Consider the following 25,522-nt stretch of genomic DNA (forward strand, 5'->3'; position numbering starts at 1 on the left):
TTTTTCTTTTTTTCCTTATGCTTTGGGTGTAAGGTCTAAGAAGCAATCTCCTAAAACTAGGTCTTGAAGATGTTTCCCTACATTATCTTCTAGGAGTTTAATGATATTCTCTCTTATATTAAGGTGTTTGATCCACTCTAAGTTAATTTTTGCATTGGGTGTGAGGTAGGGGTCATCTTTCATTCTTTTGGATATGGATATCCAGTTCTGCCATTCTCATTAGTTGAAGAGACTGTTCTGCCCCAGTTCAGCGGATTTGGGGGCCTTATAAAAATTAGTCAACCATATATCCAGGGGTCTATTTATGAATTCTCAATTCGATTCCACTGATCAATATGTCTGTCTTATTGTGCTAATGCCATGCTGTTTTGACTACTGTGGCTTCAGAGTAGACTTCAAAGTCAGGAAGTGTAAGTCCTCCCACTTCGTTTTCTTTTTTAGAATGTTTTTAGCAATTTGAGTCCCCTTTCCCTTCCAAATAAATTTGATAACTAGATATTCCAAGTCTGCAAGGCAGACTATTGGAATTTTTATTGGTATTGTACTGAATCTGTAGACCAGTTTTGGTAGGACTGACATCTTAATGACCTTTAGCCTTCCTATCCATGAACACAGAAAATCTTTCCATCTCTTTAGGTCCCATTTTATTTCTTTTAGTAAAGCTATGTAATTTTCTGTGTAGAGATCTTTTATCCTTGGTTAAGTTTATTCCTAAGTACTTGATTTTTTTAGTTGCTACTGTGAATGGAATCTTTCTCTTGAGTATCTCTTCAGTTATGTTATTTCTAGTGCATAGGTACATTATCGACTTAGATGCATTAATCTTGTATCCCACGTTACTGAATCTGTTTATTAGCTCAAGTAGCTGGGTCATTAATTTCTTAGGGTTTTCCAGATATAAAATCACATCATCTGCAAATAATGACAGTTTTGCTTCTTCCTTTCCAATCATAATGCCTTCTATTTCTTTGTCTTCCCGGATTGCTCAGAACAGTGGTGACAATGGAGATCCTTGTCTCTTTCCTGATCTTGAAGGGAAGGCTTTCAGTCTCTCACATTGAGTACTATGCTGACTGTGGGTTTTTCATACATGCCCTTTACCATTTTGAGGTAGTTTCCTTCAATTCCTCCCTTTTGAACTGTTTATATCAAAACAAGAATACTGAATTTTGTCAAATGCTTTTTCAGCATCTATTGAGATGATTATTTGATTTTTCCGTTTTGATTTGTTGGTGTGTTGTATTACACTGATTGATTTTTTTATGGTGAAGCACACTTGCATGCCTGGCCATGCCATATAATTTTTTTAAGGTATCTTTGAATTCGATATGCAAGTATTTCGTTGAGAATTTTTCCATCTATATTCATTAGGGAGTATCTGGTGTACTGAAGTCTAAGTTGTTCATGTAGTTCCAGGAAATTATCCATTTCCTCTAAATTGTCTAGTTTGTTGGTGTACAGTTGTTCATAGTATCCTCTTACGATTTTTTAAATTTCTTCGGGACCTACAATAAAGTCCCCCTCTCATTTATTATTCTATTTCGATCTTCTCTCTATTTGGCTTTGTCAGTCTAGTTAAGGGTTTGTCAATCTTGTTCATCTTCTCAAAGAACCAACTTTTGGTTTTATTTATTCTATTGCTTTTTTCTCCTCAAGCTCATTTATCTTTGCTTTAATCCTCATGATTTCTTTTCTTCTATTTTCTTTAGGGTTAGTATGCTGATCATTTTCTAGCTTCTACAGTTGTTACCTTAGTTCTTTGATTTTAGCTCTTTCTTCCTTTTTAATATATGCATTTAGAGCTATAAATTACCCCCTCAATACTGCCTTCGCTGCATCCTATAGATTTTGATATGTTGTGTTCTCATTTTCATTTGTCTTCAGATATTTGCCGGTTTTTCTTGCAATTCATTCTTTGACCCAACGATTGTTTAAGAGTGTGTTGTTTAACTTCCAGATATTTGTGAAAGTCCTAGATATCTGATGGTTATTGACTTCTGGCGGCATTCCACTGTGGTCAGAAAATGTGCACTGAATAGCTTCAATCTTTTTAAATTTATTGAGGCTGGTTTAATGGCCCAGCACAGGATATTCTGGAGAAGTTCCATGAGCACTAGAGAAAAATGTGTATCCTGGTGATTTGGGATGTAATGTTGTATATATGTCTGTTAATTCAGATTCATTTATCAGATTGTTTAGGTTTTCAGTTTCCTCATTGGTCCTCTGTCTGGTTGATCTATCTATAGGAGAGAACGATGTATTGAAGTCTCCCACAATTATTGCGGAAACATCTATTGCTTCCTTCAGTTTTGCCGATGTTTGCCTCATGTACTTTGGAGCATCTTGATTGGGTACACAGACATTTATGATTGTTATTTCTTCTTAGTGAATTGTCCCTTTTATTAGTATATAGTGTCCTTCTTTGTCTCTTATGGCATCCTTGAATTTAAAGTCCATTTATTTGAGATTAGTACTGCTACCACAGCTTTCTTTTGGCTGCAGCTTGTGGGGAATCTTTTTTTTTTCCATCCCTTCACTTTCAATCTCTTTGTGTCACTGGGTCTAAGAAGAGTCTCTTGTAAACAGCATACTGATGGTTCATATTTTTTAATCCATTCTACCAATCTGTATCTTTTAATTGGAGAGTTTAGTCCTTTAAGGTTGATTGTTATTACTATAAAAGCCATCTGTACTTTGACCATTTTGTCCTTTGGCTTTAATTTGTCAGATCTATTATTATTCTCTTTTTATCCTTTCATTTACCTTACTGATAGTTATCATATCTACACCCTCCTCCAAGCCTGTCTATCCTGTCTTTTTTATTTTTCAGTCAGCATAACTCCCTTTAGTATTTCTTGCAGGGCAGGACTCCTATTGACAAATTCTCTCAGCATTTGTTTATCTGTGATTATTTTACGCTCTCCCTGTTTTGAAGGACATTATTACTGGATAAAGAATTCTCGGTCAGCAACTTTTCTCATTCACTATCTTAAATATACCATACCACTGCCTTCTCGCCTCCATGGTATCTGATGAGAAGTCAGTGCTGAGCATTATGTAGCTTCCCTTGCATGTGGTTAATCGATTTTCTCTTGCTGGTTTCAGGACTCTCTTCAGCATTTGACAGTCTGATTAGTATATCTCTTGGAGTAGGTCTATTAAGATTTATTCTATTTGGAGTACACTGGGCTTCTTGGATTTGCATATTTATGTCTTTAATAAGGGCTGGGAAATCATCAACCATTATGTCCTCAAGTAATGTTCCTGGCCTTTTACCCTTCTCTTTTCTTTTTGAGACACTTATAATGTGGATATTTGTGCCCTACATGTTGTCAATCATTTTTCCATTTTTTTCTCCATTTGTTCTTTTCGGTGTTTGAGTTCGTTTCTCTATCATATTGTCCCAGATCTTTTCTCCTACCTCTTCAAATATGCTGCTGTGTGTCTTCAATATATTTTTAATTTCATCTACAGTATCTTTCATTTCCATAAGATCTGCTATTTTTCTAAGTAATCTTTCAAATTCTTCTTTATGCCCCCCTAGTGTGTTACTTTATCTCTTTAACCATCTCATCAAAATAATTCAGGGGATTTGTTTGACCACCTTTGATTAGCTGTTCCAAATTCTGTATTCCCTTGGACTTTTTAAATTAATAATTTTGTTTGGTCATACCTTCTTATTTCTTTTTTTTTTTAAATGCAATTTAATGAAGATATATTCTTATAACATACAATCATCCATGGCATACAATCAATTCTTCACAATACCATGATAGAATTGTACATTCATCATCACAATCAATTTTTGAACATTTTCATAAAAACATGTTTCATAAAGAAAAAAAGGAGTAAGAATAAAAATAAAAGCAAAAAGAACACCCAAAACATCCCATACCCCCCATCTCTCCCTTTTATTCGTTTACTTTTTGTCCTAATTTTTCTATTCCTCTGTCCATATATTGTATAAAGGGAGTGGGAGCCACAAAGTTTTCACAATCACATGGTCACACAGTGAAGCTATATAGTTATATAATCATCTTCAAGAATAAAGGCTACTGGGTTGCAGTTCAACAGTTTCAAGTACTTCCTTCTAGCTATTCCAATACACTAAAAACTAAGAGGAGGATACCTGTATAATACATAAGAACAACCACCAGAATGACCTCTCGACACAAATTTGAGATCTCTCAGCCACTGAAACTTTATTTCCTTTCTCTTCAGCCTTTTCGTCCAAGAAGGCTTTCTCAATCCCATGATGCCAGGGCCAAGCTCATCCCTGCAAGCCATGTCCCACATTGCCAGGGAAATATTCACCCTTGGGAGTCATGTCCCAAGTAAGGGGGGGGAGGGGCACTGAGTTTACCTGCTGAGTGGGTTTAGACACAGAGAGGCTACATCTGAGAAACATAAAAGGTTTTTTGGGGATGACTCTTCGGCACAATTTTAAGTAAGCTTAGCCTCTCCTTTGAAGTAACAAACTTCTGAAGGGCAAGCCCCAAGATTGAGGTCTTGGCCTACTAAACTGGTAGCCCCAATGCTTATGAGCATATCATAAATTTCCCAGGTGGGAAAATTTAATATTTCCACATTTTCCCTCAGTCCCTCAAGGGGACTTTGCAAACACATCTTTATTCTCTGCCCTAACTACTCTTGGCTTCAAACTAACCTATACAAGCCAACCAGATTCCTCTCCCTATTCAACATTCCATGTAATTATGTTGTTTGAACAAACTGACCATACAAGTTAAATTATACAGTATGGCACAAAAAATATAGATTTTGCACCTAATAAACAACCCCTCCTTTGGTCTCACACAGAAGTTGAAGTTTTAAAAACACCGTCAATATTGTCCTTTATCTTTTAGTCTAATTTACCTTAGTCCTAAACAAGTCCATTTCATTCATATCTCTAACTGAAGTCTGATCTCTTTTTTCAGACTCCTTAACACTGGCTGTATGGGGTAATGCTGATGTTCACAGCTGCCAAACTCTGGCTCTGAATCTCAGGTGTCACACAGATACACAAAGTTACAGGGACCAACCAGATTACATACAAAGAGCTCTGCATCTCAGAATTTAAAAATAACCATTAAAACTCAGAAATAAATGTAACTGCTGTAAGAGCTTACAATCTAGGAACCTTTACAATAAGCCTTCCACTGATAACCTATGATCTTAGACTCAATTCTCAGAGCTTGCACATTATAGTTAGTCCATATTTGTGAGGCATATTAATGTTTTTCTTTTCATTTCTGGTTTATCTCACTCAACATACTGTCCTCAATGTCCATTCACCTCACAAATTCACTCCTTCTTGCAGCAGCTCAATATTCCATTGTATGTATACACAGTTCCATTGTATGCATACAGTTCGCCATTCCGTTCATCAGTCACTGTACCTTTAGGCCACAGCAAATGGTGAATACTGACACCATAAACCGCACTGTGCAAATGCCCATTCACGTCCCTCTTGTCAGTACTTCAAATAATACACCCAATAACCAAGTTGCAGGACCATATGGCCACCCCATGCTTGGCTTCCTGTGGAACCTCCACATTGCACTCCATATGGGCTGCACCATTCTACTTTCCCACCGACGGTGATGAGATACATCACTTTCTCCACATTTTCTCCAGCACTTGTATCCCTCTGTTTATTCTTTAGATGGTTTTATTCACACACCATATATTTCATCCCAAGTAAACAATCAATGGTTCCCTGTATAATCACACAGTTATGCATTTACCAACATTATTTATATAAGAACACTTTCATTTCTTCCACAAAGAAAGAGGAAGAGGAAAAAAAAGAAAAAGAAAAAAAGAAAAGGAAAGAAAAAAATGACAACTAAAAAGCAACAAAAGAAAAAATTAAATTAAAATAAAATACAATAAAAAAGTCAAACACCACTACCAACACCAAGAATCCCATACCCGTATCTTACATCCCCCCTTACAGACATTTAGCATTGGTATATTGCCTTTGTTACAATTAATGGAAGTATATTACAATGTTACTGTTAACTATAGACTCTAGTTTACGTTGACTGTCTTTTTCCCAAAAATCACCCAATTTTTAACACCTTGCAAAGGCTGACATTCGTTTGTTCTGCCTCATGTAAAAACATATTTGTAAATTAAATCACAATCATTGACCACTCTAGGTTTCACTAAGTTATACAATTCCAGTCTTTTATCTTCTATCTTTCCGTCTGGTGTCTTACATGCCCCTAACCTTCATCTTTCAACCAGTGTACTCACAGTCACCTTTCTTCAGTGTACTTACATTACTGTGCTACCATCACCCAATATTGTGCTCCGAACCTCTTTCTCCTATCTTTTCCTATCTGCCTGTAGTTCTCACTTTAGTATTTCCTGTAGAGCAGGTATCTCATTCACAAACTCTCTCAGTGTCTGTTTGTCTAAGAATATTTTAAACTCTTGTTCATTTTTGAAGGTCAGTTTTGCCATATACAGAATTCTTGGTTGGCAGTTTTTCTCCTTCAGTATCTTAAATATACCATACTACTGCCTTCTTGCCTCCATGGTTTCTACTGAGAAATCCGCACACAGTCTTATTGAACGACCCTTGTATATGATGGATCGCTTTCCTCCTGCTGATTTCAGAATTCTCTCTTTGTGTTTGACATTTGATAATCTGATTATTAAGCATCTTGGCGTAGGTCTATTCGGATCTATTCTGTTTGGGGTATGCTGCGCTTCTTGGATCTGTAATTTTATGTCTTTCATAACAGATGGGAAATTTTCAGTGATTATTTCCTCCATTATTGTTTCTGCCCCTTTTCCCTCCTCTTCTCCTTCTGGGACACCTATGACACATACGTTCATGGGCTTCATGTTGTCATTCAGTTCCCTGAGATACTGCTCACACTTTTCCATTCTTTTCCCTATCTGTTCTTTTGTGTGTGGGATTTCAGATGTCCTGTCCTTTAGTTCATGAATCTTTTCTTCTGCCTCTTGAGATCTGCTGTTGTATGTCTCCATTGTGTTTTTCATCTCTTGTATTGTGCCTTTCATTCCCATATGTTCTGCCAATTGTATTTTCAAACTTCCGAATCTTTCCTTATGTTTGCTCAATGTCTTCTTTATATCCTTCATCTTTTTTTTCCATGTCTTTCCTCAACTCATTGATTTGGTTTTTGGATTGATTTAGGAGATTCGTTTGATTAATAAATAGTTGTTTCAATTCCTGTTGAATTGTAAGTTTGTTCCATTTACTGGGCCATATCTTTGTTTTTCCTAATGTGACTTGTAATCTTTTGTTCTCTAGGCATCTGTTTTCCTTGATTACCCCGATCAGATTTTCCCAGACCAGACGGGCCCAGGTCTCAGGAGGAAGGTGTAACCAGTATCAAATTTCCCTGAGGAGGAGGCTGCCAGACTTTCCTATAAGGCCTCTAGACTCAGTGCTTTTCCTGTCCTGTCCATCAGGTAGCACTTGTCAGCCCGCAGTTCCCCACTGGTGTAAAGAGGTGCAGCCCCTTTAATTCTTAGTGGACCCTGTCCTGGCCAGGGGCCAAGGGAGTTAGAAGCCAAGCTTACTTGTTTCTGGATGTCCTCACCCCCGGCCCTAGGGTCTGAACTCTCTCAGGGAGGGGAGCCACTTGAGCTGGGCTCCACCCCTCTTTTCTTAGGGAAGATACACCCTTTAGTTGAATTCCTCCTTTGTCTCTCTGACTCTGTTAATTCTACCCTTGCCTGGGTCAGCACTGACAACTAAAAATGCATGAGGCTTTCTCTAATCAGCTGCTTAGAATGGGAGAAAAAAAAGGAAAAAGAGGAAAAGCCCCTTTTCAGAGCCAGTCCCCAGCCTCCCCAGTTTCGCTGGTCAACCACTGTTGCTACCCAATTCTCTGTGCCCCTTTTCTTGGGACACAGCCGTTTTCCATTATTCTGAGCTCAGCCAGCTCCAAAAGCCTGTTTTTATTTATTTATACATACATTTTCTTTCTGTCAGCCCCACCTCCTCTCTGCTAGGAGGAACCTCAGATTCCTTTCCTGTTTGCTCTGGGTTTATCTATGCTTGTAGCTTTTATTCAGTAGTCCAAATCTGTTAATTATACACTGCAGCTGGAACTTGGCTGAGTTACTTTCCCTCACTCCAGGTAACCTGCTTCTTTTCTCCAGAGGGAAGTATTTCAGCTCAGCCTGCCATTCAGGTGGCTGACGGGCACCAGCTCTGCAGTTTGGGGAGTGTTCCAGTTTGCAATGCTGTTGTTATGCAAAATACCAGAAACAGATTGGCTTTTATAAAGGGGGTTTATTTGGCTACAAATTTACAGTCTGAAGGCCATGAAAATGTCCAAATTAAGACACCAACACAAGAATACCTTCACCAAAGGAAGGCCAGTAGCATCTGGCAAAGCCTCTGTTAGCTGGGAAGGCATGTGGCTGGCATCTGCTGATCCCAGGTTGTCTTCCAGTTCCTCTCTCAGCTCCTTTACATTCTTCAAAATGTTGCTCTTGGGGCATTTTGTCCTCTCTTAGCTTCTCCAGAGCAAACAATGGGCTAGCACCTCCAAAGTGTCAGCAAAAGTCCGTTTTCAAAGGATGTCTACAAAACGTCTCTCTGAGCTGCTCTTCAAAATGTCACTCTCAGTTGCTCTGAGGTCCTTCTGTTTGTGAGCTTGTTTATAATACTCCAAAGATTAAATCAAGACCCACCCTAAATGGGCAAGGTCCATATCTCCATGGAAATAATTTAATCAAACGGCTCACTCTCAGTTGATTGAGTCACATCTCCACAGAAACACTAAATCAAAGGATTCCAACCTAATCTGCCCCCAAAAGATTGCATTAAAGAACATGATGTTTTGGGGGACATAATACATCCAAACCAGCACAGGGAGCTTTACTTAGACAGTTGTATGCTGGCGTACGATGCGTGTCCAGTCATGGATGTTCCCCAACAGCAGTTCCAGGCTAGATACTAGTTGTTCCTGGCTATTTACTAGTAGCTCTAGAGGACTAACTAAATTCCACACCTCTCTGTGCCACCATCTTGCCCAGCCTCCATCTTCTTGTTTCTTAATGTGCCTCATAATTTTTTTGCTGGTTTCTGGGCATCGATTATCTTGATAAAATTATTCTGAAAGTTGGTTTCCCTCTCATCTAAGAATTTGTTGTTGATTGCGTTTGTATTGAAGTTTTCCTTTGGCCCTAGGTTTGGTAGTATCTCTCTGCCAAACCAGGACCACTGTCCCACGCAGGGGGTGCAGACCCATACCAAAGGGCCCACAATTTCACAGTCATAGTTTCTCTGTTTTCTCATCCAGCTCTTCCTTATATGCTGTAATGGTTATTCCCCAGTATCTCAAGCCCCAGACCCACTGCTTTGGATAATTCCTGCCTGTTCTCTAGGTGCATTTGGTGGAGAATGAGTTCTGCCTATCCTTATTTCACCACCTTCCCAGAAATCCCCCCACAACTTTGACAACTTTTATAAATGTATACGGTAATATTCTGAAAATCCAAATCGCAGGAATAGCTAAAACCAAAGAAACACCTACAAAGGACTAATCGGATGCCACAGCAGATACTGTGGGGAGAGTGCCATTCAATAAGAAATAGCTGTAGAAAGTTAAGAGACCAAATGTTCTTTCATGAATTAAAACACATGTGCTACACTAATGTGAAGTATTAATAATAGGGTAATAACAGGGGAATTCTGTATTTTATGCATGATTTTTCTATAAACCGACAACTTCTCTAATAAAAACAAATAGGTATTAAAACAACAACAACAACAACAAACACTGGAAAGCTTCACTTTCTGAAGGGCCTAAAAGAATTCACCAAAAAACTATAGTGGTAGTTATTACATCTACATCCATTCTAATTCAAAGAGAATTATACTACTCCCCTCCCAATTCTAAAAGAGCTGGTCCATATAAATTGGAGATACATACAGTGAAAAAAAGAAACAACTTAAAAACAGTATGTACAATATGCCACCATTTGGGGAAAAGTTGGGGATGGGGGGTGGGTAGAAAGAGAACATTTATTTTCTATAATACACAAAAGTTTTTGAAAAAAAAAAAACAGAAGAATCCAATAATAGTGGTTACCACTGGGGAAAGAAAAAGAGGACTGAAGTGGAAGAAAGGTATTTTTCATCACATCCTTTTCTTTTTAGACCATATATACATATAATCTATTACAAAAACTTGAAAATTACAAGAAACTGGAAATCTAGATAGATTTGACCCATACAAGTATAGTATATTTTTTATCCTTTTATGCAACCGTTAACAAGTTACAAAATGGGTTACGACAGAAAATTCTAGTACTCGTCATGTAGAACCAATTTTTAAAATCATACAAACGTGTCCAGTTTTGTAAATGCAATGCAATGAAAACAAATTGTGATTTCCTTTAAGATATCTCTTGCCATTCAGCTTTTAAGGAACAAATATATCTTATAATTATTATTCTATTTTTATAATTAAATCAATCTTTATAATTATATTGATTAAACATTTAATGAACCATGACATTAAGTATAAGTATAATGCTTCTTTTCAAAATAAAATGCCAAGTACTTTTTGTAGTCCTATAACATTTTTTAAGTCAAAAAAAGAGCTACACCTCACATCTTCATCAGAAAAATAAGAGTTCTTTTCATTATTTCACTTACTGGTGCCATCTCCATGTTATTAATCTGGGCCTCATGGAAGCCTCCATCTGACATAATTTCTTCTTCTGTTTCTTCTTCTGCTGTAGCAACATTTCTTCGCTTGAATAACTGAAAGAAAAAAAAGACTGTTACATTAGGCACTCCCTTCAAAAAGCAACAGCTCTTCAAAAATCATTTTTAAAATTCCAAAGCTTGTGCTTACTCAAACCTTTCTTTATGAGGGGCTACTTCAGATTTCTCCAGTCCTAGAATCAAATACAATTAACTATCACAACATGCTATTATCAATATTGATGAGGTAAAACTTAGTGAGAGGTCTGATACTGTATGGCAAAAAAGAAGGTTGGAAAAGGGGTAGCAGTCATTCTTGGCCACTTCCATCTTTCCTCTATATGAAGCAAAAGAGATAGAACATCTTACCAATACATCAGAAAAAATGAGAATACAGATGATGTCAGTATAACTTAATACATCCCTACTGTGATGGTTAGGTTCACATGTCAACTTGGCCAGGAGATGGTGCCCAGTTGTTTGGTCAAGCAAGCACTGGCCTAACTGTTGCTGCAAGGATATTCTGTGGCTGGTTACATCATCAGTCAACTGATTACGTCTGTGGCTGACTGCATCTACGATCAACTAAGGGAACGTCTTCCACAATGAGAGAATCCAATCAGTTGGATTTAATAAAATCAGTTGAAGACTTTTAAGGGAAAAAAGAGAACTGTCATTTCTTCTTCAGCCAGCCATCCTCTCCTGGGGAGTTCATCGAAGACCTTCATCAGAGTTGTCAGCTCGTGGCCTGCCCTACAGAATTTGGACTCGTGCATCCCCACAGTTGCGTGAGACGCTTTTATAAAATTTCTTATTTACAGATATCTCCTGTTGACTCTGTTTCTCTAGAGAACCTTGACTAATAACACCTCCTAACCCTCAAGGGTGATGGATTGAGGCTTCCTAATCTTCTCAATCTGTCCAGCAACTAGTGACAACAAATGACTACTGCTTGAACACTATCTTTTCAGCATCATTAATTTGTGTAGACAAAGGAGCATAGTACTTTCTATAGTCAGCCCACTAAGCTACCTTTCATTACATCTTTGAGCATCCTGGTAGTACTTCTGCATCCAGCCATGATGGAGTAACAGTAACTTATTCTCCCATCTTAAACATCTAAAACAGCAAACCAAACATATAAAAGAATGGCTTTCAGGCATAGGACAGTGATCCCTGAAAACAAGAAAAAAAGAACCCAGATTTGTGTTTATCCACAGTCAACATAATTGTCTATGTAGAAAGAGGCTTCTAGAATTGATTTTAGCAAGCTTGTAGGACAAAAGATCAATACATATCAATAATATGCAATTCAATGTGTGAATATGAAAGTAGGCAATAACGCAAGAATTGAGAAAAAAGGTATGAGACTTACAAAGAATAAATAGCAAAATGGAAGAACAAAGTCCTGCATTATCAGTAGTGACTTTAAATGTAAATGGATTAAAATCTCCAGTCAAAAGAGAGTAGCAAAATGTATGAAAAGGTATGACCCAACTATATGCTATCTGCAAGAGACTCACATTAATTACATAGACATAAGTTACCTGAAAGTGAAAAGATGGAAAAATATATACCATGCAAGTAGTAAACAAACAAGAGCTGGAATAACTATAATAGTATCAGATAAAATAGACTTTAAGTAAAAAACAGTTACGTGGAACAAAGATGGTTATTATATATTGTTAAAGTTGAACTGCTGTCAATTCAACAAGACGTAACAATTATAAATACATATCACCTAACAGCAAAGACCAAAAACATATGAAACAATGTTCTAAAATTGATTGGTGTGAGGAATGCACAACTATATAATTATACTTTAAATGTAAGTGGCTAACATTCAGTGAGCCACTGAATGTATACTTTGGGTGGATTATATGGTGTGTGAATATATCTCAATAAAACTGCACTTAAAAATATATGAAACAAATATTGATAGATTTGAAGGGAGAAATTAATAGTTCTACATTAATTGTAGGAGACTGTAATATACCACTTTTAATTAATTATGGATAGAACACCTAGACAGAAGATCAATAAGGAAATAGAAGACTTGAACGATACCCTAAAACTAGACCTAACCGATATATACTTAACACTTCACACAACAGGATACACATTCTTCTTGAGTATGTATCATGGATCATTCTCCAGGATAGATCATATCTTTAGTTCAGTAAAAAGTCTCAATAAATTCCGAAATACTGAAATTATACAATGTATCATCTCCAACCAAAATGGAAAGGACCTAGAAATCAGTAACAGAAGGGGAAATGGAAAATTCACAAATAGGTGAAAACTAAACAAAATACACTTAAAAATAGGAAATCACAAGGGAAATTAGTTAATATCTTGAGGCGAATGAAAGTGAAAATACAGCATACCAAAATTTGTGGGATGCAGCAAAGGCAGTGATGAGAAGGAAATTTATAGTTCTAAATGCTTACATTAAAAAAGAAGAAAGATTTCAAAAAGACCTAACCTCAAAACTGGAAGAACTGGAAAAAGGAAAACAAAATAAATCCATACTGAGCAGAAGGAAGAAATTAAAGATTAAAGCAGAGACACATGAAACAGAGACAAAAAAGCAAGAGAAAGAATCAACAAAACCAAAAGTTGGTTCTCAGATAATAAATCAGTAAAACTGACAAACCTATAGCTAGATTGACAAGAAAAGAGAGGACACAAATGACTAAAATAAGAAATAAAAAAGGGACTTTACCAACTCCGCTGAAATAAAAAGGACTAGAAAAGAATTTACGGACAAGTTTCTGCCAACAAGTTAGATAATGGAACTGGACAAATTCTTAGGAACACACAAACTACTTTCACTGACTCAAGAAGAAATAGAGGATCTCAGTAAACAAGTATAACTAGTAAAGAGATTGAATCAGTAACCAAAAAACTCCCAGCAAAGAAAAGCCCAGAATCAGATGACTTCAAAGGGGAATTCTGACAAACATTCCATTATAAATTAATACCAAGGCTGCTCACATTCTCCCCAAAATTTGAAGATAAGAGTACGCTCCCTAATTCATTCTACAAGGCCCACATCCCCTTCTACCAAAGCCAGATAAACATACTACAAGAAAATTACAGAGCAATACCCTCATGAATATCGATGCAAAAATCCTCAATAAAATACTCACAAAATGAATCCATCAGAACATTAAAGATAATACATCATGTGGGATTCAGCTAAAGTTTCTAAGAAACAAGAAAAATTACTGTAAGAAAAAAATTAATGTAATACACTACATCAGTAGAATGAAGAGGAAAAATGCATGATCATCTCAACTGATGTAGAAAAGGCATTTGACAAAACCCAGCACCCTGTCTAAATAAAAACACTTAAAAAATTAGGAATAGAAGGAAACTTCCTCAACATGATAAAAATGGCATATATGAAAACTAACAGCTAACATCATACTTAATGATGAAAGACTGAAAGCTTTCCCTTTAAGAGCAAGAACAAAACAAGGATGTCTGCTGTCACCAATGTTACTCAATACTCTACCGGAAGTTCTAGCTAGAACTTTCTTAGGTAAGAAAAAGAAATTAAAAGCATCCAAACTGGATAGGAAGAAGTAAAACTTGCACTATTTGCAGATGATATGATCTTATATTAAAAAAAAAAAAAAAAAAGAATCCTGAAAAACTATGACAAAGGGGATTCAGCAAAGTGGTGGGGTACAACATAGTCAGTTGTGTTTCTATACGCTAGCAACGAACAATCAAAAGATGAAATCAAGAGAAAAATTCTATTTACAATAGCAACTAAAAGAATCAAATATCTAGGAATAAATCTAACCATGGATGTAAAGGACTTGTACACAGGAAACTACAATACATTGCTAAAGAAGACCTAAATAAATAGAAGGACATTGTGTTCATGGATTGGAAGACTAAATATTGTTAAATTTACAGATTTAACGCAATCCCAATCAAAATTCCAACAACATTCTTGGCAGAACTGGAAAAGCCAACTAACAAATTTATAAGGAAGGGAATGGAGCTCCATTTCCCAGAAATGATGCTGGGAAAACTGGATATCCATTTGCAAAAGAATGAAGGTAGACCTCTACTTCATACAATATACAAAAGTAAACTCAGAATGGATCACTGATATAAGAGCCAGAACTATAAAACGTCAAGAAGAAAACACAGGGAACTATCTTCAAGACCTCGTTAGACAATGGGTTCTTAGACTTTATGCCCAAAACACAAGCACAAAAGAAAAAAAAAAAAAGATAAATGGAACATCTTCAAAATTAAACCCTTTGTGCCTCAAAAGACCCTATCATGAAGACAAAATGTTAACCTACAGAAATGGAGAAAATATTTGTAAACCACACATTCCATAATGTTTAATATCCAGAATATACAAAGAAATCCTTCAACTCAACAACAAAAAGACAAATAACCCAATTTAAAAATGGGCAAAAGACTTGAAGAGACAGTTCTCCAAAGATATCCAAATGGCTAAAAAAACACATGAAAAGATGCTCAACATGATTAGCCATTAGGGAAATGCAAATCAAAACCATAATGAGATACCACCTCACACCCCAACAGAATGGCTACTATTAAAAAACAACAACAACAACAACAAAAAAAAAAATTCCAAGTGTTGAAGAGGATGTGGAGAAATAGAAACACTCATTCATTGCTGGCAGAAATGTAAAATGGTGCAGCCGCTGTGGAAGACAGTTTGGTAATTCCTCAGAAACTTAAGCATAGAATCAACATATGATCTGGCAACCCCAAAAGAACTAAAAGCAGGACACAAACAGGTATTCGCACACCAATGTTCATAGTGGCATTATTAACAACTGCCAAAAGACGGAAGCAACCCAAGTGTCCATCAACAGATATCTGGATAAACAAAACATGGTATATACATACAATGGAATATTATTCAGCCACAAAAAGGAATGAAGTCCTCATGAATGCAACATGGATGAACTGTGAGGACATTATGCTGAGTGAAAAAAGCCACACAAAGGACAAATATTGTATGATCTCACTGATATGAACAAATTCTAATTAGTAAACTCGAAAGAGTTAGAATTTAGAATACAGGTTACCAAGGGATAGAACGGGTTAAGAAAATGGGGAGTTGATGCTTAATTTGTACAGAATTTCTATTTACATTGATTGTAAAGCTTTGGAAATGGATGGCGGTGATGGTAGGACATTAATGGAAGTGTAATTAACTGCACCGAATTATAAAGGTGAATGTGGTTAAAAGGTAAAATTTTAGGTCATATGTTACTAGAACAAAACTTTAAATGTAAAGCATAGGGCTATATAACAGTGAACCCTATTGTAAATGATGAAGTATAGTTTATAGTACAAGTTTAAGAATATTCTTTCATAAATCATAAATAAACGACACTAATACAAGGTGTCATTAGCAAGGTGCTATTAACAGGGTGGTATATGGGAAAAAATACACCTAATGTAAACTATGGACAATAGTTAACAGTACTGTTTTAATAATTTTCATCTACTGTAACAAAGGTAACGCCTGTTAAAAAAAAATAGTACAATTACAAAAAAGTACTACCAGCAATTGTAACAAATGTCCCACACCAACTGCAAGGTGTTAGTGGTTGGACAGAGTACGGGAATCCTTATTTCATGCCTGATAGGCCTTTAAATACATAACTTCTGTAATAAAAAAAAATTTTTTTTTAAACATAAAAAGTCAATGACAACACCAGAAAAAAAGAAGTCTAAATATAACAAGAAGAGACATACTTTATGCTCCTCCTGATGGATACTATAGGAAGTGCACAGCATCACCTATAAAATCATTTTGTAAAAAAAACCTGAATCTTATCAAACCTCTATACAGTATTTAACTACTAATCTGCAGAAGTATGGGGGCAAAGGAACATATTAAACAGCATCACAAAGATATTGTCTACAAAATCCAGACTGGGACGCTCTAGAAGAGAAATGACTACACCTGCACTTTTCAAACGAAGAAATTACAAAACGGAAAAATGATGGAGAGGAAAGTTATTGATTAAGAGACCCAAGAGACACAGTATCAAATGCAATGTATGACAACTTGTCTGGATTCTGATTCTAAAAACCAACTTAAAATATGATTATGAGGAAATTACCCAAGCTTAGAGAAAATACCATCCAAAAGGGTTAGAAGGAACAGTACCTGGCACTTACACAGAGTCAGTATTGTTCCTGTTCCCACTAGCCAGACTGGAAAAAGTTATCATTCATAATGCATCAGGTAAAGTACTCAGGAATGGCTTGACTCATGGTAGAGATTAATTTGGCTAGAGGGAACAGCCATTTAGATCTCCAGGCTTCCCTCTCTCTCCTCTCTGGTATTCCATCCTATGAACTCTACTTCTCTTGTTTCGCTGGACTCTCAACTGCCTCCCGAACTCAAAGATTCTGTGGGCTCCACCTCAGTTTCCCCTTCCCTATGGTCAATGAGAGCCCTTTCAGGTTAGATCCTGAGTCAGAGGCTGGTTCTTTTTTTTTAGCCAAACATATTTATATATTTCAATTAATCTTTTCAGTGGATAGAAAGACAATTGTGAGGAAAAAAAGCAAAAATTTCCAGAGAAAACAAATTAATAAAAAGTAGCAAATAAGAAAGCATACATGATTCTAATTTTTTATTCTAAGTATTACTTTTTTAACAGTATGTATCTGCATTCCTTAGATTAAAAATGTACAGCAAACTCTGAATCTCTGAATTAATGACAAACTCTCAATCTGCAGAAGTGAACAGTTATGATTTTTAAGATTTTTGCTTTTTAAATTCATAGCAGTAGCCTCTATTACAAGTTTTCTTTGGAGAATTTAAAATGAACTTGTCCATGAATTGCTACAAAATAACTTCTTGGTAAAATTTAAGTATTTTCCTGCACTTATGTTTCTAGGCAATAGCTTAAAATTTTATTGCCAAATAAGAGCATATGGTTATTTTTTTCAAACTAAATGAAAACATTCATTTCACAAATTAGTTTATTTTCAGGTTATGCATAAAACTGCAACAATGACAATTCAAATAAAGTTAACAGAATAAACCATTTATTAAAACATCATGTGATAAAACAAACTTTTTGATCCAACTGTACAGCAGTAAACATTTCCCCATCATTAACATTCCACCTAAAACAGTTACACAGCTAAATCACAACACAATCCAATCTGACCAGAACATGAAAATACTTATATGTCATTTATCACTCAATGATTTGACAGTGAGGTAAGTGTTGATCTAGGTCTTCTTGATGAGTTAGAGACAATAAAAATATCATATGCCCAAAGGTTAAATTTTATGAACTCTGTTCACTGGTATATGTCCAAACCTTATTACATCAAATGAAGATTTTATGAGTCACATCTCCCCTCTCCTCAGAAAACAAATATCACAAACAAATTAAGGTTAAGAGTTGGGTTTGAAACTGTACTTTGTTTCTATAACATTCTTTCTTCTTTCAACTGATCAACCGTAAACATGAAAAAAGTTCTCTTCTCAATGGAATTATTCCCACAGTCCCTTGGATATCAATAGGTAGATTATAAAGGTCACTCAATTCCTAGTTTTTACCTCTTTTACAGCACTTGTAAGCAGCCTGAGACACTCCACAGAGGTAGGAAAGACCATCTTATGAAAATAATCTTCATTGTAGAGAATTTACAAAAATAAAACTGACAAAATGCTAAACCATGCTTTTGATGAATGCCAAAGGACATGGATCCACCTCCTCCTATTTGAAGAATTAAATCTCCTGGAGTATTCAAGTCTTTGTAGGGCACTTGTTGATAATAAGATCCACCAGGGCTCCGAATAACTGCACTAAAAAACCCTTTCCACCACTCTAATTTGCCAATGATTTGGACGACCCTGTCCTGCTGGCAGAGTGCACAGCGATTATTATGTTTTACCCACAGGGACATGCAGCAATTGTGAAAGGAATAATTACATTCTCCCCAGACCACAACACAATCCCCTTGTTTGTTTTCAGCTTGGCATCTGAGACAGGCATCTATCACCTGGACCCTGCAAATGGAGCACATATCACACTCCACGTCCCAGCTCCCACGGCCACTGCGTTCCACTTCTTGAGGGAGAACATTTAGTTGCTCCCCGACTCGCAGCCTGGCTCCCGTAGTAAGAGGACAGAGTGCCAGACTCCTCGCTGTCATCCACATTGGCCATTGGCAGCAGCACAGAGCCGGCCACCGAGACCAGGCTGGTTCTTTTTATAGAAAAACTTAGAAGACCACAATCTTGGGGTGCTAGGAATGCTCACTGCTACAGGGCAATTCATTATTTTGGTAATTCATTATTCAATATTTTTAGTAGCCAGAGCTTGGATTTGTGTTTTTTTAAAGAAAATACATCATGAGTTCCTAGTGATATTTTCAATTCATATCTACTCAACTTCTTTGATTTAGTATATTTCTCCTATCCCAAATACCCAGGTTTCTAATATTAACAAATACTTAACTGCTTTACCCATATACAATGTATAAAGTTTCAAAATAACAATATCAACCTTATACCAATATAATTATCAAAAGCAGCTTAAAATTTATTTAATGTTCTTTTTGTCCTTAAGACATATCCCACTAGGGATAATTAATCAAATTACCATTTTTTAAAGTGTATTAAAATAATTCCTCTCTGTATGGTTTAGCCACTAGCATGACACACAGTTAGGTTCATTTGTTTTCTTCTGCTTTTTATTTTCAGGAATTTTCCCCTCATTTTTGATTTAGTTTTGTTTCACAATTATTCCAAAATCAAATCTAGTCACTATAATTACATCTGTTAGTATGGCAATGTTTTTACCCATGGGTACTGTCTTTACTATAATATGGCAAGACAAGACGCTGTTAGAGATTTTTAATTACTATAGGCCATGAAAAATACAATCAGATAATTGACTTAGAACAGCAAAGTTCTAATATAATACCATTATATATCATCAATGGTATTCAAAACTGCTGGGAAAAAAAATCTAGCTATAGAAAATAAATATTCTAAAAAGATACACAACCAAATTCAAGATATGGTAAATGCTATTAATACATGATAAAAAAATCTAGCAGCAGTTGGTTAAAGAGCAGGTGAAACCAAAGGAAACGCTAACTGACATATAGCTAATATATCTTGTGCTTAAAGCAGCACAAACAAAAACTGATAATGGAAGAACAGGGTTGAATGGCATATTGAATTTGTCAAGGACAATTTATTAAGCAGTAAGAGGCTGGCAAATATGCAAGTTATACAACTGCTCAATTGGAAAAGTCACAACATGATGGATAACTGAACTGAAAATCTTTAAAATGAGATTTACTGAAATAAATCTAAAAGGATAATTGGGGTCATACAGAGAATAAGAACTGTACAAATTAGGTCATATAATATTTAGCAGTTATAAGGAGATGGGCTAAGCAATTCAAAACAATGTTTTGACCATCAAATTTTAATTATGTTTTCCTTCTAATCTTGCCTTGCAAAACAAACACAAGGTTTGTATCACAGTTTATCAGCAAACAACTTTTATCAGGTGGACTTAATGCTTCATGATGCTGTGGAAAAAGCACTAAACCAGATTTAAAAAGATCCTGGTTCCACAGTCTACTACATGATGTTGAGCAAATCACCCAAACTCAGTTTTGTTATATCATATATTATCTGTATCTGCACAATTCAATGGAGATATATTGCGAACCACAAACGTTAATTTTAAAATTTTCTAGCAGCCACATCAAAAAAGTAAAAAGTAGATGAAATAAAATTTAATAATATATTTTATTCAACATAATATATTCAGAGTATTATTTCAACATGTAGTCAACATTAAAAATGCTGAAATAATTCACATTCTTTTTTCATACTATGTCTTCAAAATTCATATAAATTTTACATTTATACCACTTCTCAATTCAGATTAGCAACATATTAAGTGCTCAATAGCTACTTGGGGCTAGTAGCTACTATCCTGGATGACTTAGCTCTAACAGTTTTCAAACTTTTCATGGGGAAAAAGAAGCAGCAATGTCAACCACAACCTAGAACCACAAGGCTCCACCAAACACAATTTGAACATTACTGATCTAGATGATTTCAAAGGTTCTTTCCAGTAACAGAGACTATTATTCTTTATAGTAATGACGTGTGTACTGAAATTGCTTCAACCCTTCAGGAGGGCTTAAGATAATGGATTAATAATGTAATGAACATATTCTCTTTCCTTTTCAATGTTTTTACATGGCTTTATCTTGCCTAGGATCATATGGGTACTTCAAGACATACATAATTATGATATAACAGAACAATAAAATAATAATCTATCCCTCATAGTTTGATTAAAAGGATTAAAGACCTAATTTGTAAAGTACTCAGAACCATGCCTGACATACAGCACACACTAAATAGTTAACTGCTATCCACACCTTATAATTAATGCAGAAAAATTAAAATATACATATTTATCACTTTCCCAAAGGTCAATAAAATTTTCATTCCAGCTACAGAATAATCAACACAATCTACCTTATTTAATGAGACTTCAGGATTAAAAATAGTAGAGTCAGAGCTTTCCAATCTCTTCTCTTCAGAAATATCACCCCACAATGACAAAAGGAACAAGAAACAAAAACACATGCACCTTTGTTGAAATCAGAAACGTGCAATCTCTAACCATATCTACAACATTGGAAAGCAGATGGAGGAATGGTACAGAGTTAAGAATGGAGGAAGATCAAACCTAAGCACTTATGGAGGGATACTATTAAGAAGCAAGTCCACATACCCTGCAAAGCCTCACAAGGCTTAGGAAGCACAGGATGAAAATAGAACAGAAAGCTAGGATAAGGAAGTAGACTGAAAAGAAAGACATGGTTTGAAAAAGAGAAAAGAGAAAATTAACGGGACAATCTAGGAAATCCAACATGTGACTACAGGACAGGAGGTGAGAAGAACTTCTCAATGAATTAATAAAGGAAAATTCCCAAGAATTGAGTCTCCAGATTGAAAGTGTTCATTCTCCTAAAGCCCAGCACAATGAACAAAAAGTTTTTAAAAATTTAAAAAGAAACAAAAGCACATCATCATAAAATTTCAGAACTAGGAATAAAGATCCTAAAAACTTCAAAAAGAAAAAAAAAGTTACAAAGAAATTGTAGTAGTATTGGAAGTTAAAATATATGAAAACTGTGGTTTCAAAATTCTGAGGGAAAATAATTTCCAATAAGACTTCTGTCCCAGGCAAACTGTCAATTAAATATGAATGGTCAACAGAGAATAAAAACATTTACAGAGCCCTCCTGAGGAGCTGGGGGAAAGGGCAGAAATGTTGGACTTCCTCACCTGGACTGATGCTGATGTTGTCACAAACATTAGGACTGGTGATTTGATGTGCTGAGCCCTCTATCGTGGGACTTGCCCTTATGAAGATCGTTACTGCAAAGGAGAAACTAAACTTGCCTATAACTGTGCCTAAGAGTCTCCCCCTGAGTGCCTCTTTGTTGCTCAGATGTGGCCCTCTCTCTCTTTCTAACTGAGCCACCTCGGCAGGTGAACTCACTGCCCTCCCCCCTATGTGGGACCTCACTCCCAGGGGTGTAAATCTCCCTGGCAACACAGGTTATGAATCCCGGGGATGAATCTGGACCCGGCATCATGGGATTGAGAATATCTTCTTGACCAAAAGGGGGATGCAAAATGAGACGAAATAGTTTCAGTGACTGAGAGATTTCAAATGGAGTCGAGAAGTCACTCTGGTGGACATTCTTATGTACTAAATCAATAATACCTCTAGGTTTTAATGTATTGGAATAGCTAGAAGTAAATACCTGAAACTACCAAACTCCAACCCAGCAGTCTGGACTCCTGAAGACAATTGTATAACAATGTAGCTTACAAGGGGTGACAGCGTGATTGTGAAAACCTTGTGGATCACACTCCCTTTATCTAGTGTATGGATGGATGAGTAGAAAAATGGGGACAAAAACTAAATGAAAAATAGGGTGGGATGAGGGGGATGATTTAGGTGTTGTTTTTTATTTTTATTTTTTATTCTTATTCTCATTCTTTCTGATGTAAGGAAAATGTTCAGCAACAGACAGTGGTGATGAATGCGATATGATCGTACTGTGAACAGTTGATTGTACACCATGGATGATTGTATGGTATATGAATATATTTCAATAAAACTGAATTTAATTAAAAAAAATGAATGTAAGAGACTTCTGTACAGTACTTTCAATTGATAGAACACGTAAACAAACAAAAGATGAATAAGAAAATAAAGGACTTGATCATCACTATCAAACTAGACCTAACAGACATACATAGAACACTAACCAACAGTAGAATACACATTCTACTACGCTATTTTCCAGGATAGACCAAATATTAGCCACAAATCAAATCTTAAAAGAGTGACTGTGGACCCCTACCTCTCACCATACACAAAAATTAATTTAAAATGGATCAATGACCTAAATATAAAAGTGAATACTGTAAAATTCTTACAAGAATACAGGGAAATATTTTCTAGGCCTTATACTAAACAATGGACTTTTACATTTTGCACCAAACACACAAGCAAGAAAAAGTAGATAAACATCATCAAAGTAAAAAGACAACCTACAGAATGGGAGAAAATATTTGGAAACCACATATCTGATAAGGGTTTAATATCCAGAATTCCCACAACTCAACCACAAAAAGACAAACAACCCAGTTAAAACATGGGTCAAGGATATGAACAGACATTTCTCCAAAGAAGCTATTCAAATGGTAATAAGTATTTGAAAAGATGCTCAACATCATTAGCTGTTAGAGAAATGCAAATTAAAACAACAGTGAGATACCACATCACACCCACTAGGATGGCTATTTAAAAAAACTGAGAAGAACAACTATATGTTCTGACAATTCAACCTAGGTATATACCCAAAAGAACTCAAATCAGGGAATCGAACAAGTTATTTGTAGCCCTGTGTTCACTGCAGCACTATTCCCAAAAGCCAAAAGGTGGAAGCAACCCAAGTGTCCATCAACAGATGAATGGATAAACAATTTCAGTGCACATGCCATCACTATAAAGAATAATAGTCTCTGTTACTGGAAATGTGGTATCTCCATACACTCAAATACTCAGCAATAAAAATAAGTGAAGTGCTGGTACATGCTTCAACATGGATGAACCTTTAAGACATCATGTTGAGTGAAATAAGCTAGACATAAAAGGACAAATATTATGATTTCTCTTATATGAAATACTTACTATAAGCAATTTCATAGAGACAGAAAGCAGAATAATGGTTACCAGAGTTAGAGGGATGGGAGGAATGGGGAGTTATTGTTAAATGAGTATGAGTTTTAGTTTGAGATGATGAAAATCATCTGGACTAGATAGTGGTGGAAGTTACACAGTATTGTCAATGTACTCAATGTCAAGGAACTGTTCACTTAAAATGGTTAAACTATTTTATATATTTTATATATATGTGTATATATATAATATATAAACTGTTACATATATTTTACCACAATTAAAAATAAGTAATTTTTTTAAAAATAGGAATGTAGAATAATGGCATTTTTGTGTCTCCACAGCCCTTTCTCAGAAAGCTCCTAAAGATGTGTTTTAGAAAAAGAGGGAGTAAGCCAAAGAGAGCAAAACATAGGATCAGGGAGGACAGGATCTTCATAAGAGATGAGAAATTCCCAGTAAAGGGGAGTCCTAGGACTACAACTTTGCAGCAAGCCCAAAGGACAACCGAAACTGATAAGAGCATGAGAACCGAAATGTAGAATGGAGGTCACATCCAGAGGAAAAAAAATGGAACTGAGTGATTATCTGAGAAGTTTAACCAAGTGGAAAATCAGACAAAAAGTAATACAACAGCTGTAGGAGGGAATGAGAGGACACAGGCAGGAATTCAAAGAAAGCCAAACAGGTAAAAAAAAAATGAGAAAATTAACTCCAGGAGAAACAAAGTACAAGAAAGGAAATTTAACCATAGCTCATGTAACTCAGCTCAGCAAACAATAATACTTACACATTGTAATAAAACTATACTAGAAGAATGAATGCAAGGGAAAAACTGGTATGAAAGCTTACATCTTCACTTACCACCTATGCATACTACTTGGAAATACAGCAGTATAAACCACATTGAAGAGCTAAGAAGGCTGAAAATGATTTACTCAGGAAGGAGACCAGGACTTTAGTTTCAAGTATTTTAGCACTGACTTTTTCAAATGTGCATGTATTACTCAGACAAAAAAAATATTTTTTAAATGAAAAAAATGCCCATGATTTGTATACTTCGTTTATAGACTTCATATTGCCTGACTCCGTCAACCAAGTTAATTGATGGATAAATTTAACTGTCTACAGTTTATCAGCTTTCTCACTCCAGAAGATATTTCCTATAACTAATAATGTCAAGCAAGCCTCCATTTTTCACCACTATGGATTTTACAAACTTTTCATCAGGACTATTTTACCGACTCACACTGAGTTGGGCAAGACTACTTAATGCACAATGTTTTAACAACAAATGTAAAGTGTTCATCTTTCTGCAGAATAAAAATTGCAAATATTGGCTCAATCAGAATAATATCCACTAATCAACTGTTTTGCCAAAATCAACTTTAGTTTGGTCTGTTAATGTCAATGTGATAGAGGTCATTTATTCAGTGCTTTCTAGATAAGACATGAGGTGTTAATCTGCTAAAAGGATGGTCCTAAAATATGCAGTTATTTTTCATGTACTTGGCAGCATCAATTCACAGGC

The 25,522-nt window shown here is 35.8% G+C and overlaps 1 protein-coding gene and 1 pseudogene across 2 annotated transcripts in view; both read right to left on the reverse strand.

The window, feature by feature from the left end:
• KPNA1 (karyopherin subunit alpha 1) overlaps nucleotides 1–25,522 on the reverse strand; it is a 125,740-nt gene that overhangs the window by 63,482 nt on the left and 36,736 nt on the right. For both annotated transcript variants that reach the window (XM_037836797.1, XM_037836804.1), the window contains one exon: nucleotides 10,658–10,765. In XM_037836797.1, the coding sequence (XP_037692725.1) occupies nucleotides 10,658–10,765 (108 nt within the window). The remainder of the gene's footprint in view (nucleotides 1–10,657; nucleotides 10,766–25,522) is intronic.
• LOC119534445 lies at nucleotides 16,480–20,064 on the reverse strand (annotated as a pseudogene).

The sequence above is a fragment of the Choloepus didactylus genome, chromosome 1 (assembly GCF_015220235.1).
Source record: "Choloepus didactylus isolate mChoDid1 chromosome 1, mChoDid1.pri, whole genome shotgun sequence".
NCBI lineage: Eukaryota > Metazoa > Chordata > Mammalia > Pilosa > Megalonychidae > Choloepus > Choloepus didactylus.